The sequence below is a fragment of the Phoenix dactylifera genome, chromosome 9 (genome assembly GCF_051530095.1).
Source record: "Phoenix dactylifera cultivar Ajwa chromosome 9, Ajwa_hap1_PhDact_Kaust_v1.1, whole genome shotgun sequence".
NCBI lineage: Eukaryota > Viridiplantae > Streptophyta > Magnoliopsida > Arecales > Arecaceae > Phoenix > Phoenix dactylifera.
This window is the reverse complement of record NC_143198.1, coordinates 4496373-4511513: the sequence shown is the minus strand read 5'-3', so window position 1 is coordinate 4511513 and position 15141 is coordinate 4496373. Positions and strand designations below refer to the sequence as shown.

The following is a 15141-nucleotide window of genomic DNA, read 5'->3' as shown; positions in this document are numbered from 1 at the left end:
TTACATCCAGACCTGCAGTGCATCAAATAGTACACAATGTTATGGACAAAATAATAAAAATCCTCATTAAAAGTAATTTATTGGCTTGATTACTTCTTTGCTTTCTAGCATGCATCAGGTTATCTTCTCTCCTAGCACTCACTCATGCATCAGGTAGCTGGAAAGGAGAAAAAGAATAAATGCTCCATATGCATGAAACAGGGATGGAGATATATGTAGCTCCCCTTGTCGGCAGCTAGTGGGAGAGTGTGAATGGGCAATATGGCTACATAGGAAGAAAAGAAGGGAAAAGATAAAAAGAGAACTCAAAAGAAGGTTGTAGCCCTTACGACTTAGAGGCAGGAACAAGATATGTGACATTTAAGACTAGATCCCCGGGAGGAAGACATAATGGGAAAGGATTTAGATGAATCCAAGAAAACGGGGTGAGCAAATTAAATTTGTTTGGAGCTCAATTCAGTGGGCTTGTGGTGGAATAACAGGTGGCCACTCATGCTAGTGGATGTGGGGTACATGTCAAGTAGTAGCTGGTTTTTGGACCAGAGATTTGTTTAGTCTTGGTTATTGATATGACACTTGGAGGCTGATGATTGGAGGCAGTGGAACACTCGGAGGGAGTTGATTCTTGAAAGGGGAGCAGGAGAAATCTCATTTGCCCCCTAAAACCTCATTTTTCTTAAAAAAAATCCCTTAAACCTACATTGTATTTTAAGAAATCTTTAACATTTTACACATAATATAAATAGGACAGCTAAAAGGTGGTCATTCCTCAGTTTTAGCTTCATTGAATCGACTTGCATTATTTTTTCAAGAATTTAATGCTAAATTATTATTATTTAGTAATAAGAAATAGCCCAACTCACATAATGAAGTCAAGAAATTAAGCATACTATCAACATTTTAAAATGATTGGGCTAAACTTACTAAATTGAGAGCATTTAAATTTTACCATTGTGTTAAATAATTATAAAATTTTTAAGAAAAACCTAAAATAAAACTTCCACTAATAACTTGAGAATTGTGTGTGTGTGTGTGTGATCGATATTAGATGTTTGACTATTGATTTTGAGACTGATATTAGCTTATACTTCTTTTCTTGAGATAAGAATAGTCTCACTCCCAGCCTCTCTATATACTGCAATTTCTTTTTGTAGAACAAATATATAACATTGATCTTGCCTGACCAACAATTATCAATGAGGAAGAAAACCAATAGTAAAAAATAAAAGGTTCTTTCTAAATATTTTGTTCAACTATTTATTGCAATATGAATCAAGGTTTGGAACAAAAATCATATAGGGCAGGCACTATAGAACATCGTATGGGCTAGGACTTCTATTTTGCCATATTTTCTCTAGCACCTATCTTAAAGAAAAAATTCAAAAATTAAATAGAAATAGGACTCCTACTAATGGAATCCATCAACCCCGTAACTTAAAAAAAAATAAAAAAAGAAAATTACACGCACTAAGAGAGACCGTCCACGAAAAAAGACTATCAGCATCCTTTTTCTTCCTCATCTAGTCTCTCCATCTATCCTCTTTCTTATCGAGTCATTTATTCCATCCATGAGGTCTTCCTTCTCCTCCCGAGTTTCTTTCTCCTCCTCCAAATCTCTCTCTTTTTCAGGATATTTGTACTTAAGTATTCATAAAGTCTAAGAAATGATGCGTATATAATTTCTTATATTAGACAAAGCTAGAAAATTATGCATCGATACTAATGAACACTATATTCTAAAAGTTATGCATCGATTTATCTAAAAATGTGTATTGACTTGCGTGATGATTAATTTGTCTGGTGTATATCACCCAGTCATATAGTGCGTATTGGTAAAAAGCATGTTCTGAAAACTATGTCTCGATTTACTTGAAGGTGTGCATTGGATTACTATTACGTATATATCAAATAAGCTTATAGTATGTATCAAAAAGTCGACGAGTGTATATCATCGGCCATATAGTATGTAACGATTTATATAATGTCCTAAAATTACGTATCGATTTGCTTTAAGGTGTATATTGGATTAATGATGATAAATTTACTAAGTATGTATAATTTGATCATGTACAGTATACTGATAAATATCATGTTTTAGCAACGACTTACCTAACTTATGTAATAGCTTGCTAGTGTATTACTTTACAATGTAGTATGTACCGGATTTTTTTACAATGAGTCTATAATTTTTGAATTCTTTTAAGATGAGTATAAAAAATATAAAAAAATAAAAAATTCGTCCTACATTTCTATGATGCCAATGTTTCTAGGTTTGCGAAAAGGTACTTTAAAAATTTAATATTCTTCTTATAAGTAAAATAATGGTTGTTTTGTGCCGACCAGTCACGCCGCGCTATAAAAGCCCTTCTGCAAAGGCGCGTTGCACCAAGATCAACGCGTCGCGCTATAAATACGTCTAACCTACTCTCCTCTCAACCCCTCGACTGTCTTCCCACTATTTAACCTTTCCATGCTTTCTCCCAACTTTCTCCCTTCCGTCCAAATATCCACCGGACAAACGAAACCTAACCCAAAAGTCCAGAAATAAAACCGCAAAAGACACAGCAAAGAAAGGGAAGGCTACTTGTACTAAAAAGAGAGAGAGAGAGAGAGAGAGCAGATCACCACCAAGACGAACCAACCATGAAGCCCCCCACCACACTCCTCCTCCTCCTGCTCCTCCTCGCCGCCGGCGCTGCCTTCTCCTCCGCCGCCCGCGACCTCGACGCCGAGATCACCTCCTCGTCCAAGCACCGCGGCGGCCAGCCGGGCCGGGGCGTCCCCGGTTTCGTCCCCGACCCCCCCAGCTTCTTCGGGGCCCCCGGAGGCGGCAAATTCGGCATCCCCGACTTCCGCGGGTGGGGCAACTACGGGGGCGGCTACGGATACGGCTCCGGCGGACCCACTGGAGGCTCCGGATGGCACGGCGTCGTCCGACCCTCCGTGGTGTGCTCCGAGAAGGGCCCCTGCTATAAGAAGAAGCTGACGTGCCCGGCCAAGTGCTTCACCTCCTACACTCGCTCCGGCAAGGGCTACGGCGGCGGAGGCGGAGGCGGCGGCTGCACCATGGACTGCAAGAAGTGCGTCTCCTACTGCTGATTCCACTAACTTTACCTCCCCGCCCTCTATGCGGCCGCCCGCTTGGTTTTATATCGTACGTCTTTACTAGTTTTACTTTTTTGTGTAAGTGGTTTGTGGTGATGGTGTGTTATGGATGCATGATATGATATGTATGGAATATAGTTGAATAAAGAGAGGGCTGGCTTTATATAGTTTGATGCATAGGGGCTTCTTGTATACATGCATGCTGACTTGGTGTTATGTTCTTTTTTATTTTTGGTGTTATTCTCTTTTAAAATTGAGGTCATGAGTATGGATTTCTTTATCTCCTAACCAATGTTTGGTTGATCTTTTGGTGATAATGGCTTTCTATGGGTGGGAATGAGTGGATTTGTATAGTAGGAGAGTTTGAATGCGCCTTTGAAGTCTAAACGTTGTTCGTAGAGAGAAATATAATAAGCGCAGGTTGTAGTTACTTTTGTTTTAATCCATCCCACTCGTTTCGTTTAGCATGGTATAGGGGATGTAGTTAGCCTTTGAATTGTATAGTTTATTAGGCATCACGTGAGGCGTGTATTTGGTGAGACCGTATTTTTTTTATTGAAAAAATCAGTCATGATGATCGAGTAAATTCAGAATCGGAAATGCGTTGATAATGAAAAGCCGCTGCTCCTTGACATTTGCATATTCTTGAGTAAGTGTGGCTTCTATCCATATCTATATGAGGTGAACGATGCTGCTAATTAAATTGCCTTCTTTGCGACTTATCATTTTGAAAATTTCATCTGAAAGAATTATGTGTTTATGCCTTATCATTTGTATCATTTTTTTTTTTTTTTGATTTTATTGATCGCACTCATACTCTCGTGTTTGATCTTGTAAAAAAAAAAAAAAAAATTGTATAATTTAGTTATACTGTAGCCCAACCATAGACCTAAATGATCATTTCAGTGCTCCATATACTTGGACAACAATGGCGCTATTTTCTTTTTTTTCAATAAAAATCTAAGTTGTTGAATAATAGATATACATCACTAAGTCTCCATGCTTTTTTAATATAAGGAGCAAGCACATATTTGTTAATGTTTTATCTTTTTCTTTTGTAAATTTTGAGTAAATATTCATCTAATTACTCATTTTGCAAGAAGAGATCATAAATTTTCTCCCTGAACAACATATTTAGGGGTTTTTGGATAATTTTACGTCAAGATCTAAATATGAAACAAGTGTTACTTATACCAAACGGTCGATGTTTTATGTATCAGGTGTTTTAAATTTGTCTTAGATTATCCTAAGATCTCCAAAAATGTAGCATTCCCAGAAAAATAAATTATTGCAAAATCCATAATTATGTCATTAAATTTGCAAAATCTATTTCAGAGCTCATAAACGCTTGGCCAGTGGAAGCCCTTCAATCCCCGGACCAAGACCTATTAAATGGCCTTACTGCCGTGGCCTGCGGGTAAAGTACGACCTAAAGCAGGAGGAACACCAGACGTATCTGAATAGCTTCAGGCCTCCGGAAGCCATGGCTTTCAAGAAAGCTACGACAGTGTGTAGTTGTGGCAGCTTTTTAATGGCCTGCCATGTCCTCCTCGCATTTAAGCTGGAAGCATTCAAGTACCCCCGTCATAAAACTTCAGAATATTTTCTAAAAAAATTAAAGCCTCGAGGACCGACAAGTATACCCTGCAAGCGTTCCATTGCCACGTGTTAAGAAGGTATTGGAGTTCGTACCTGGCACGTCATCACTATCGGCCAATCTCCTCGTGCCATGTAGCATGCATTCGATCCATGTTTGGAGAGCACTGACCACAAAATAGAGTTTGCTATCAGTAGTTTGATATTTGGAGAATAATGCAGCCAAAGGTCCGAAATTTATAAAAATATGGAAAAAATACATTAGGGTTTTGAGAGAAACTTAAATAAAAAAATTTAAAATCAAATATCTATATTTTTATTACTATGAGAGCTAGCATGAGGGAGTCAAATTGATAAATAATCGCAAAAATAACACCATTAACTTATTATTCATGAAGATTTCTTTAATTGGTCATTAATTATATAACCATCATTGCTTTGCAATCAAGACAGCAGGTGAATGTGGGAAAATCTCATATATATTTTAGTGCATCAACCAAACAAGAGGTTCAGGACAGGATTTGCATTATTCTACAAGTTAATGCAAAGATTGGTACTGTCACGTATCTTGGAGCCTCTGTTTCTGGTAGGAGACTTAAAGATCCTCAGTGGGAAAGATCAATAGCAAGTTAGATGGTTGGAAGTGGAGGTTGCTTTCTCAGGCTGGAAGTGTAGTTCTATTGCAACTTGCAATCGGTTCTTTCCTCTGTGCCTATATATTTGATGACGAGCTGTGTCATTCCTGTGAAGATCATCTATAACATTCAAAAGCTTCTTAAATCTTTTCTCTGGTCCCATGACATCGGCAAAAAAGGTAGGTATCCATCTGGTTTCTTGGGTCTTTATGACCTTAGGCAAAAACGAAGTGCTCTCCTAACAAGGTTAGAGCGGCAAAGCTCATTCTCAATCCAGACTCCTTAAGGGCTTCTTTGGTTTGTTCGAAGTATGAGTTCCATGGTTGCCCAAGGAGGTCCTCAAAAGTGTGGAAAGTAATTGTTTCTCACTCAATTGGAGTTTTTTAGCAAGTTACTGTGACTGCGGCTGTTATTGTTGATCGAGCTTTTAAATTAGCATGCCAGTTTTATAAGACATCTACAATTACTGGCAGTCTGAGAGGCACTGGGACACTTGCAGCTCTCAGAGCTCCATTTCGAAGGCTCCTTTCCTTGTTCCATGGTTGCTCCCTCCCTCCCCTCGGATTTATCGAGATCAACTTTGATGTGTCATGGAATAATATATACAAAGGGGGTTCTGGTTTTTATCATCAGGGAATATGAAGGAAGATTCGTTATGGCTGGTTTCAAGGCTCACTGCAGCGACCTCAATGGAGCTTGGGAGGGTGTCCGAGCAGCTGTCTCAGTCTTGAAATGCGAAAGAATTCAGTCTACATCAAAGATGGATCACTTTTGACTCAAAAAGAAAAAAAAAGCTCATTTTTGCAAATATTAAAATAAAATGGATTTTTCTCCCTGCAATATCCCCTCCTCTAAAAAAGTTAGTTCATCAGATAATGCCATACCTGAACTCTTAAAAGGATTTTTTGGGCTAGGAATGGACTTTCCATAGGCCTAATGCATGTAAAGTCTTTCCAATTACATGATCAACTAGGTAAAACAGAAAAGAGAAATCCAACGCATTGTTTTTTCTCTCCTCAGGTTACAGGACCCCAAAATTTAAAAGATTCTTTTGGATTGATCAAAAAGGTTTCGTTTACAGGAGTGGGAATTTATAAGATTATCTTTAAAAGTAACTCTGCCTCTTATGTGGCAAACCATTTTGGCTCCATTGTCTGGGAGTCGGCTCCGCCAGCTCCTTCTCAGTTCCACAATGCTGATGCTAGAAGGAGAAAGCATCAAACAATTGGTGAGGACCGTGGCTCGCAACCACATCGCTCGCATCCTTTTTTGGCGGTTCAGACTTACCTGGCTTTTCTCCAAGCATTATTAGCTTGTTTATAGTACGCCTTTATGGAATAGGGATAGACCAAGTCATTCAGCAACTTTCATGTATAACTACTACCCTTTGGTTCTTCTTCTGTAATAGGGACGGTCCTAATCTTCTCAGATGAACTATATGAAATTGGTTTGTGTAATAATCCCCACTGCATTACCATACCAGAAGAAGAATAAATTATTACCACCCTAGTTCTCGAAATAAATATATAAATAAATAAAAGCAATGCGCCTTGCTCAGTTTTTCCTTCAATTTTTTTTTCAACTATTATTCCAGTTAAGTAAGTACATTTAGAGTGAAACTGAATATGGAAATCAATACACAGTAAAATCAGATCTTATTTCTATTTGCAGGAACATGTTTAAGAAAGAAAAAATTAAAGTTGAGGCGTTAATATCAACATGGAGACAGTTCGAAATAGGGAACGGCTAAATGAAACAGGCTAAGAAGAACGAGAATTATACACTATAGAGGCATGATTAATCCAATCTATAGTTTTTGTATGATAAGGGGGGAAAAAAAGGAACAATGATCATTTCAAAACTCCACCATTCCGTTATGTTTCAATGAACTAATTGTAAAAGAATCCTATACCTACAGGTCTGTGGATGGAAACAGCTTAAAGTTGCATTAGCATGACATATTCGCATGCGCAATCAAGTGGCAGTCTGCATAACGAGCAAATATTTTTCTGCATGCATGGAATATGGCTTGCATTTATATGCATGTTTAACTTGTACCCCCATCCAGGCATAGTCATGTTTGGATCAAAATCACAGGGTACTGTTGGTAATTTGTCATACATAAAAAGGGTTAGACCTGAAAATTGGTGCTTTATTGCCTCCCTCCTCCAAAGGGGGTCATCAGCTCACCAATTTCCCTGAGGGCGGCAAAATTAACTTGGAAGGGAACATTCTGGCTTTATCAATATCAGCCTACATTTAATTGGAACTGAATATGAGGTCACCCAATATCACAAAAGAAGCACAAGAGATACTGAAAAATATATTGCAAATTGCAGCAGAAAGATGCACAGTGCCCCATAAAGGTCTTTATGTACAGAATCTAAAGATCATCATCGATAATAACAGCATGCCACAGAAAACTAAACAGAACATAGGGATTTAAAAGCCAAAGAAGCCCATACCTCAGAACATATACTTTAAAGCCCATCATTCCACATCAAAATGTTCAACATTTAACCAATCATTGGATTCCTTGGATTCTGGGCTTGTGGAGTCACCGCTCTTTGATGAGCCCCCAGAACCTTTATTAAGCTGAACCCAGCCTCTAGAGTCTTTAGTTTGAGAATCATTTGCATCAAGGCTTTTGGAGCTTGAAAGTGTGCCTCGATCATCATCATCATCATCCTCGAGATCGCTGAATGATACATCTTCCTCATGTCCTAATGGGATAGCAGCACCTCCTGTGCTACCCATTTCACCAGTATCCTCTTCCAGCCAGTCATCACCATCCTCTTCATCCTCCACGATGGAGACTTTAGATGTCTCGCTAGGAAAATCCTTGATCTTAATTTGCAGAGGTGGCTGTTCGTCGATGACAGATTTGTCAATAATTTTTACCTCAGTTAAATGGACTGGATGCTTTTCAGTTTCAACATCTACCAGGGGATCAGAAGTGGGTTCTCCAAATGAGGGTGTTTTGGATGGTCCAGTTCCATATGCCGTTTTTGATGGCACCACGACATCGTGTTCAATTGGAACTGAAGTGGCATCCTCTTTCCTATAGAGTGTCCCTCTTCCAGGCCTCTCGGATCCAGGCTTGGTTCGATTCTGTAGATCCTGTAACAACATTGCTCTGGCTTCTACAATCTGTACAAAAACAAAGACCTTGAAACTTGTTAACACTATCTATGCACAATAGCTGCTCAAGTTAGCATGATAAACCCAAGTTCTGTACTCAACATAAAAATCACATGCTACAACCTGTTTGGGAGTTTGTACTTGACTCTAAATTAAGGTATTTTTTAAATTTTAAATCAACCACTGTTATTGTTGAGGAAAAATCTCATCCCAGAAGTGGTAGGGACCCTTGTGGTGTTTAATTACTCAAGGGCATGCCCACCTGTCAACTTGAGTTTCTGGGTCAGACTTTATCATAGCATCCGAATCCATGATCCCTCTTGCTCATTGATATTTCCATACACTCATTTTAATCCAATTGTTGACCACCACTCGAGGTTTCGCCCCTCAGGATCGACACATGAGAGGGGCCATTGAGAAACAGTCCCATATTGGTTAAGTGAAGGACTCTAGTGGTGCCTGTATACTCATGGACCCATTTACCTACTAGCTTAAGATTTTGGTTTGGACTTTATCATGCTATTAGAGCCTACAATCCCTTGTACCTTCCAATGCCTCCGTGCCCTCACTTTAATCCATGAGTTGAGCTCCGCTCCAGGTTCCATCCCTTAGGCTCACGTGAGAGAGGTTGGTGAGGAATAGTCTCACATTGGATAGGTTAAGGACTCTAGTGGTACCTATATACTCACAGGCCCATCCGCCTACTAGCTTAAAGTTGTTGGACTTTCTTATGGTATCAGAGTCCAAATTCCCTCTTACCTTCAGATGCCTTGCCCTCACTTTGATCCACATGTCGCCCCTTGCTTCGGGTTCCGACCCTCAAGCTCTACGGGTGACAAGGGGTGTCGAGGAATAGTCTCAGATTGGAAGTGGTAGGGACACTTGTGGTGTTGAAGTACCCATGGACTTGTCCACCTATCAACTAGAGTTTCTGCATCAGACTTTATGTTATATGATTAACTATCAATGCTTATTGCTCCTGATTTAATTTTTGGAGCATGTAATTAGATGTTTCGCTCTTAAGCTTCTCAAACATGGATAATTTTAACTCAAGTAATTTTTCAAGATATATTTTTTTCGTATGCAACAAGAACCTGGACCCGATTCACAAATGTCCAAGCTCAATATACACTGGGTAAGGCATTGGTTAAACATTTCCAAACCCGACCTAAAGACTCGATGGATCTTCATCACCAAACCCAGCCCAATCCTTCAATGAACCAAATATGGAACAAGATTTAGATCAGAAACCCCAACAAGTATCAGTCTAGTATTACAAAAAGGAGACCCAACCTAACCTGACCTGACTAGATAGCACACCTAATATTGACCAACTTGGCCAACCATGCAAGCATGGTTGTTGGGATGATCTCACTTGCTACAAGATCAAAACCTTATAGCAAATGCTGAAATGGGTCAAGGTACTAAGCTGAATCCATTCAACATAAAATTTGTATCCGAAAATATCGATTCAAACCCTCCTCTCACAAAAAAAAAAAAATTATGACCCAATCTAAATCCAAAATGGTCAAATTGGTTCAAGTAGAAAATCATCAACTAATTCCAAAATGGGTTCAAGCATGTAATAAATAGTAAATTGCCAACCTTAATCATCATCATCAAAAAAATGATACAATGATCTTACAACTATATTGCAAAAATAAGAAGAAGCTATATTGGTGAAAAGAGGGAAGGAGGGAAACATGAGCCACCATCGTAGTAGGACTTGTTCCTAATGTAACAGAAAAGGAGAGTTATGGAGATAGGTCACTTGATGCTCTTAGAGGAAAAAACCAACATTATGATTCTATATGCAGTGGTTAGATACATGTTAAATTTTGTTTTGTTGAATAAAATGTCAGCCTTTCTCATTGTTGTGACATCCTATGTCCACACTCTATAGATTCCGGTTTGACAGCTAACTCAAAGCACCTCCTACATGCACAACTAGTTCCTTCAAAAGCACCCCTAATTAGTAGGGCATATTTGGTATTGCTTTAAAAAATGCTTTTGTAACTTTTAAAGCAAAAAGGTACTTCCCAAAAAAATGCGTGTTTGTTAACGCCATCCAAAAGTGTTGTCATAAGAAGAAAAAGTCAAAAAAAAAAAACACTTTTAGGAGAAGCTAGAAAACCTAGATTCTAGCCAGTATACATTGAGTTTGATTCTAAAGCTAGAAAACCTAGATTCTAGCCAATGTTTATCTTCTATTGTTTTTTAGAAAAAAAATGCAAATGAGATACAAAAGAAAAACACAGTTTTTTGGCATGGCCTAGTAGCTGCATATCTTTCTGCAATCTTGCAGATATTTCTGTGTTGTAACCTATCTAACTGACATCCAACATAGTATGCCTAGCCAAGATCAGCACAATAATGAAAGAGTTAATCCTCGCAGATGATTACAGATGCAGAAACAATTTCAATATAGACAATCACAATAGAGAGGATAAGGCATGTTGTTTATATTCATTTTGCTTTCTGTAACCTAGTATTCAACACAATCACTGTGCATGAATGAATAAAATAAGCTATGATATGCAAACGCTATTAGTCAACAAAAATAATTCAACAAATGCTTCTAAGGTCATTCTCAAAACTAAGAAAACAAATATTGTGATCGCTTAATCATATATGTATACAAACCGGAGTGCAAATTTTGTGAAAACACTAAGGTGAGAAGTAATTACAAAAAAAAAGAGTCATGATAAATGAACAAAACAGTAACAGACTGGGTGACCTACCTGAGGTGTTGACAAAAGTTCAGCGTCAAGATTATTGAGTCTAGAATGCAGAAGTACAAAATAGATTTTCCAAAAGCACCCTTCACTCATATGACTCGGGCAAAGTTCAATCCTCAGAGCTGCTAATCTGGGTGCAAGGCGTTCAATGGCCAATGCATGCTCGTGTTGAGCATTTGACATTTCAAAATCTAGAAGAAGAATAAAGCACTGCATGTAAGAAAACTCTTGCCAAGAAGCCAACATAAGCCAAATCATGCACATGGCTGATCAATAACTCTCTCCCCATAAACTGATTTTTAGAAAAAAATAACAGCACAATAATACTTTTCAAATTTATTAAACAATACTAAAGTTGCTAAAAAGTTGCAGCTAACTAGGTTTTCATCATGAATCACATGAGCTAACGACATAGAACAATCTAAAGTGCTAAACTTTATATGCTGTCTAAGATGACCATATACACAAATATTAAGCAAAAATGAAAGATATACACAAATATTAAGCAAAATCTGAAAGCAAATGATGTTTAAAACTTTCAACTTAAAGATTCTAGTAGGTGATGCAATCTATTGCTAAAATGATGACTTAGAAATGTATAAGTTGAAACCAGATTTAGAATATTTAAGTAAATTAACACTTATTTTCTAATAGAAAATCAATGCAAGAACAATGTTTATCTGTCAACAGATGGTCACCTCGAAGTCTTAAGAATCTATCTGAATCCAATCAGCAGTGCAGTACCAAGATGTTCCTCTATCAGGACTATAGGAAGTTTTTGGCAATCAAAGAGTTGCAAACCAAAGAATAGATAAATCCTTACTGTAGCTATAAGGACTATCAACAGCCCCTAGCTCTAGTGTTTGGATGGCTTTTAGATGGATTAATGGGTCTCGGTTTTGGGACTGAGGCAGTAGGAGAGGGTAGAGGAATAGACAAAAGTTTGTGGATTGCCTAGCTGTAGGCTTTTGATAGATTCATGGTTAGGGTTTCGAGCTTTTCTAGCAAAGGAGGTGAAAACAGCTTAAACATCAAATAAATGGGATAGAGAAGTAGGAGAGGAGCAAAGTAAGATTTAAGACCCCATAATTACACCGGAGAGCCTCGCAGCTGCTTTGCATCACACGAGGGAAACTCGCACAAGAAAATTGATTTCATTGTTGCATGAAACCGTGGAGGGACAATCACGTATTTATAGCGAAATTAAAAGAGTCTTAAGGCAAATACACCCCCTTCCAGCAAAAGATAATTACAAACCAGCCCTTACTTCATGCCCAAAACCTTTATTGACCAAAGCCAGCCAAAAATCATACATTGTAATTTTCATTTGTGTTCCAGTACCAATCATATAGACATACGATCAGCCACCCATGCTATTAAAAAGTCTTGACTTTGCATATATTTGCCAGTTCCCTTCAGAGAAACATTAACTTTGACTGAGATATGCTTATCTAACTGACAACAACAGGGATGGGTCTTTTAAGATTCCTACCTATCTAATGTCAAATCTCGTAATACTAAGCTAAACATCCGTAATGGGAAAAAAGAAATATTACGGAGCACAGAAATAGGCGATCAAGATAAGTAATACTATGGCAACAACCTCATAGAGGTCCCATTTTAAATATGCACAAGGTCCTGATAGAGGACTTAAAAAAATCAAAATTGGATTATTCCCAATTTCAAAATATAAGTTGGGCAAAACATAGCATCGGAATCTGAGTCCGAATAAAGATTCGGATTAACAAGATTCACGCCAATGTGAATAAATGCCACATAATTAACTCAAATTAAAAAGAAGAATGAACACCAAATTAAAAAAAAAAGGATCAAGACCTTCCAATCTCTAAAGAAAAAGCCGGGAGGAAGGCATACCGTCGGAATCTTCGTCTTCATGGAACAATGGGAAATCCAACCATGTCTCTGGATGCATCGAGATATTCCTCGCAAACGCCAAGACCTCCTTGGTAACCCCCACCGTTCCAGCCTCAAAATTCTCTTCCTCCTCCTCCTCGTCCTCCTCTTCCTCTTCAGCCCCAAACGGCAGAAAAGTAGACGCAATCTTGGAGATCTCCGACACCGCCATGGTATTCGACAGCATCGAGATCCCGCTCTTGAACTTCCCACCGATCTCCGCGAAATCGCTCCGGATTCCGGCGATCCTCGGCGACTCTGCCGCCGCCGCCGCCTCATCGGCGTACAGGGATGCCGCCGGATCGGAGGAATCGGACCTCCAGCCGCGATCAGAGGCGGAGAAATCCGTTTCAGGGGGACTCGGAGTGTCGGGGTTCTGGGACTCCGGCGGCGGGGCGAGGAAGGAGGCGACGCCCCAGAATTGGCGGGTTAGGGTTTTGGTGAGCTCGGAGAGGTCCTCCTTGACGCCCCTCGTCGGGGTTCCGGGCTCCATGGGGCGGTCCTCGTCGGATTCCGCTTCTTTAGACGGCGATTCGGTCTTCTTCTTTCTCCGCTCCTCGTCGTCGCCGTCGCCATCGCCATGATTGGCGCTCAGCGACCTCACCAGAGACCTCGCCAGCCATGACATTCCCTCTTTCTTTTTCAATTCGATACTGAAGAGGCGAAACCTCCATGGGGGAGCGTGGGCGGTTATTTATACCGCGGCTCCGGTGGATGCCGACCCTGATGTATATGTGCCGGCATGGATAGAAATTTATATGCGGAAGAATCTCTGCCGTCCAGTTTGTTCACTTGCCTCGGTATGCCGTCAATCGCAGCGCCAGCCCCGGGATTACGTTATGATCGTCTCGAGTTGGAACTTTCGTGCGGGCGTGTAGAAGATGGTGTTGTTCCTCCGGCGATGGATTAGTGCTCGGACCAACGATATGGTAATCGTAAATTCATTATCGATTATGTCTGCGGTAAATCACGACCTTCTGATCAATGGGACTACGTATCAGAAAATGAGCCTTAACTAATTCGTTGCAGGTCCAAAACATGGTCACGCAGTCCTGCAAAGGATTACTCTGCAGGGCTGCATCCGGTCCTCTTTTTGGTTGAAGCTTAACCTGGGCTCGAGTCTCGGCCTACCATTGACCGAAACATTAATGATTACATGTTCGATCTAATCTTTTAGTCCTATATTTACCGGCAATGTAGTCTTTTCACTGTTTCAGTCTTAAGGTCTCAGGACTCTCTATGATAATGATCGGTCTTGTCTTTCTAATAGACCACAAATTTTTTAAGACCAATTTTTTTGAATATCCTGATGCTTCCTACTATAGATCTATGATCTATCCGATTCATCGTAGGATATGTTGGAGCATATTGTGATATATAAAGTTGTCTCATGATAATAGAAACAAGCCTCTCGATCTGTTTCTTAGGTAACAATTTATGATCCGATTCGTAAGCAATCCACTTTAAGCAAGTTCAGGTTTTACATAAATAGATTTGGATCATGAATGAGTCAACATGTCTTAACTTATTTATTAAATAGATTGGGTTCAAGTTTAAATCTTCGACCCATTTAACTCATTTAAGACCTGTTTAACCCATGTAAAACCTAATCTGTTTTTGTCATGTTTAATATGACTTGCTTAACTTGTTCGACCCGTTGAAATCTATTTAGTCTGTTTAAAATCCATTTTACATGTTTAACCTATTTAACATAACTTGAGCTATTTAATAAATGGATTTATGCGAGTTGGGTCGGATTATCTATTTAATAAATAGGTTAGGTTAAGATTTGAATTTTTGACTTATTTAATAAATAAGTTAGGTTCGGGTTGACGAAATTTTGATCTGACTCGTATCCAACCCGATCTATATCTGATGCAATCTGATTGCCATCCCTACCTATTCCACCATAAAGGCCTGGGATGTCTTGTGTTGTTCCACAAGTGCCTTTAATATACTAGGCACTTAACTCTCTATGGCCTTCAATAAGCCCTATGGACTCTTCTCCACAT

The 15141-nt window shown here is 39.2% G+C and overlaps 2 protein-coding genes across 7 annotated transcripts; one reads left to right on the top strand and one right to left on the bottom strand.

The window, feature by feature from the left end:
• Nucleotides 1-2445: 2445 nt before the first annotated feature.
• LOC103712286 (uncharacterized) lies at nucleotides 2446-3282 on the top strand. Its single transcript, XM_008798765.6, has one exon. The coding sequence runs from the start codon at nucleotides 2644-2646 to the stop codon at nucleotides 3097-3099; it is 456 nt and encodes a 151-aa protein (XP_008796987.3). The 5' UTR covers nucleotides 2446-2643; the 3' UTR covers nucleotides 3100-3282.
• A 1104-nt stretch (nucleotides 3283-4386) lies between these two features.
• Nucleotides 4387-13827, bottom strand: LOC103712287 (uncharacterized). 6 transcript variants are annotated; one of them, XR_016396368.1, is made up of 6 exons: nucleotides 13091-13820; nucleotides 11219-11406; nucleotides 8280-8486; nucleotides 7802-8201; nucleotides 4798-4868; nucleotides 4387-4666 (listed from the first exon to the last, which is right to left on the bottom strand). XR_016396368.1 is itself a non-coding variant. In XM_088704041.2 (5 exons), the coding sequence occupies exons 1-4, from the start codon at nucleotides 13755-13757 to the stop codon at nucleotides 7827-7829; spliced, it is 1437 nt and encodes a 478-aa protein (XP_088560167.2). In that variant the 5' UTR covers nucleotides 13758-13820; the 3' UTR covers nucleotides 6311-6802; nucleotides 7802-7826. The 6 variants fall into 6 exon arrangements, 4 of the variants coding, with proteins under 4 accessions (XP_088560167.2, XP_088560166.2, XP_008796989.4 ...); XR_016396367.1 differs by having other exon boundaries at nucleotides 7802-8486; nucleotides 13091-13819; XM_088704041.2 differs by lacking the exons at nucleotides 4387-4666; nucleotides 4798-4868 and adding an exon at nucleotides 6311-6802.
• Nucleotides 13828-15141: the final 1314 nt, after the last annotated feature.

Bases quoted from the DNA above. Each gene is read 5' to 3' on its own strand.
- LOC103712287 (XM_089925243.1), bottom strand. From the start codon at position 13,757: ATGTCATGGCTGGCGAGGTCTCTGGTGAGGTCGCTGAGCGCCAATCAT. The intron at 11,407-13,090 runs GTATGCCTTCCT...TTCTTCTTCTAG, and splicing joins TGAAGACGAAGATTCCGACG to ATTTTGAAATGTCAAATGCT. The intron at 8,487-11,218 runs GTAGGTCACCCA...GTTTTTGTACAG, and splicing joins AACTTTTGTCAACACCTCAG to ATTGTAGAAGCCAGAGCAAT.
- LOC103712286 (XM_008798765.6), top strand. From the start codon at position 2,644: ATGAAGCCCCCCACCACACTCCTCCTCCTCCTGCTCCTCCTCGCCGCC.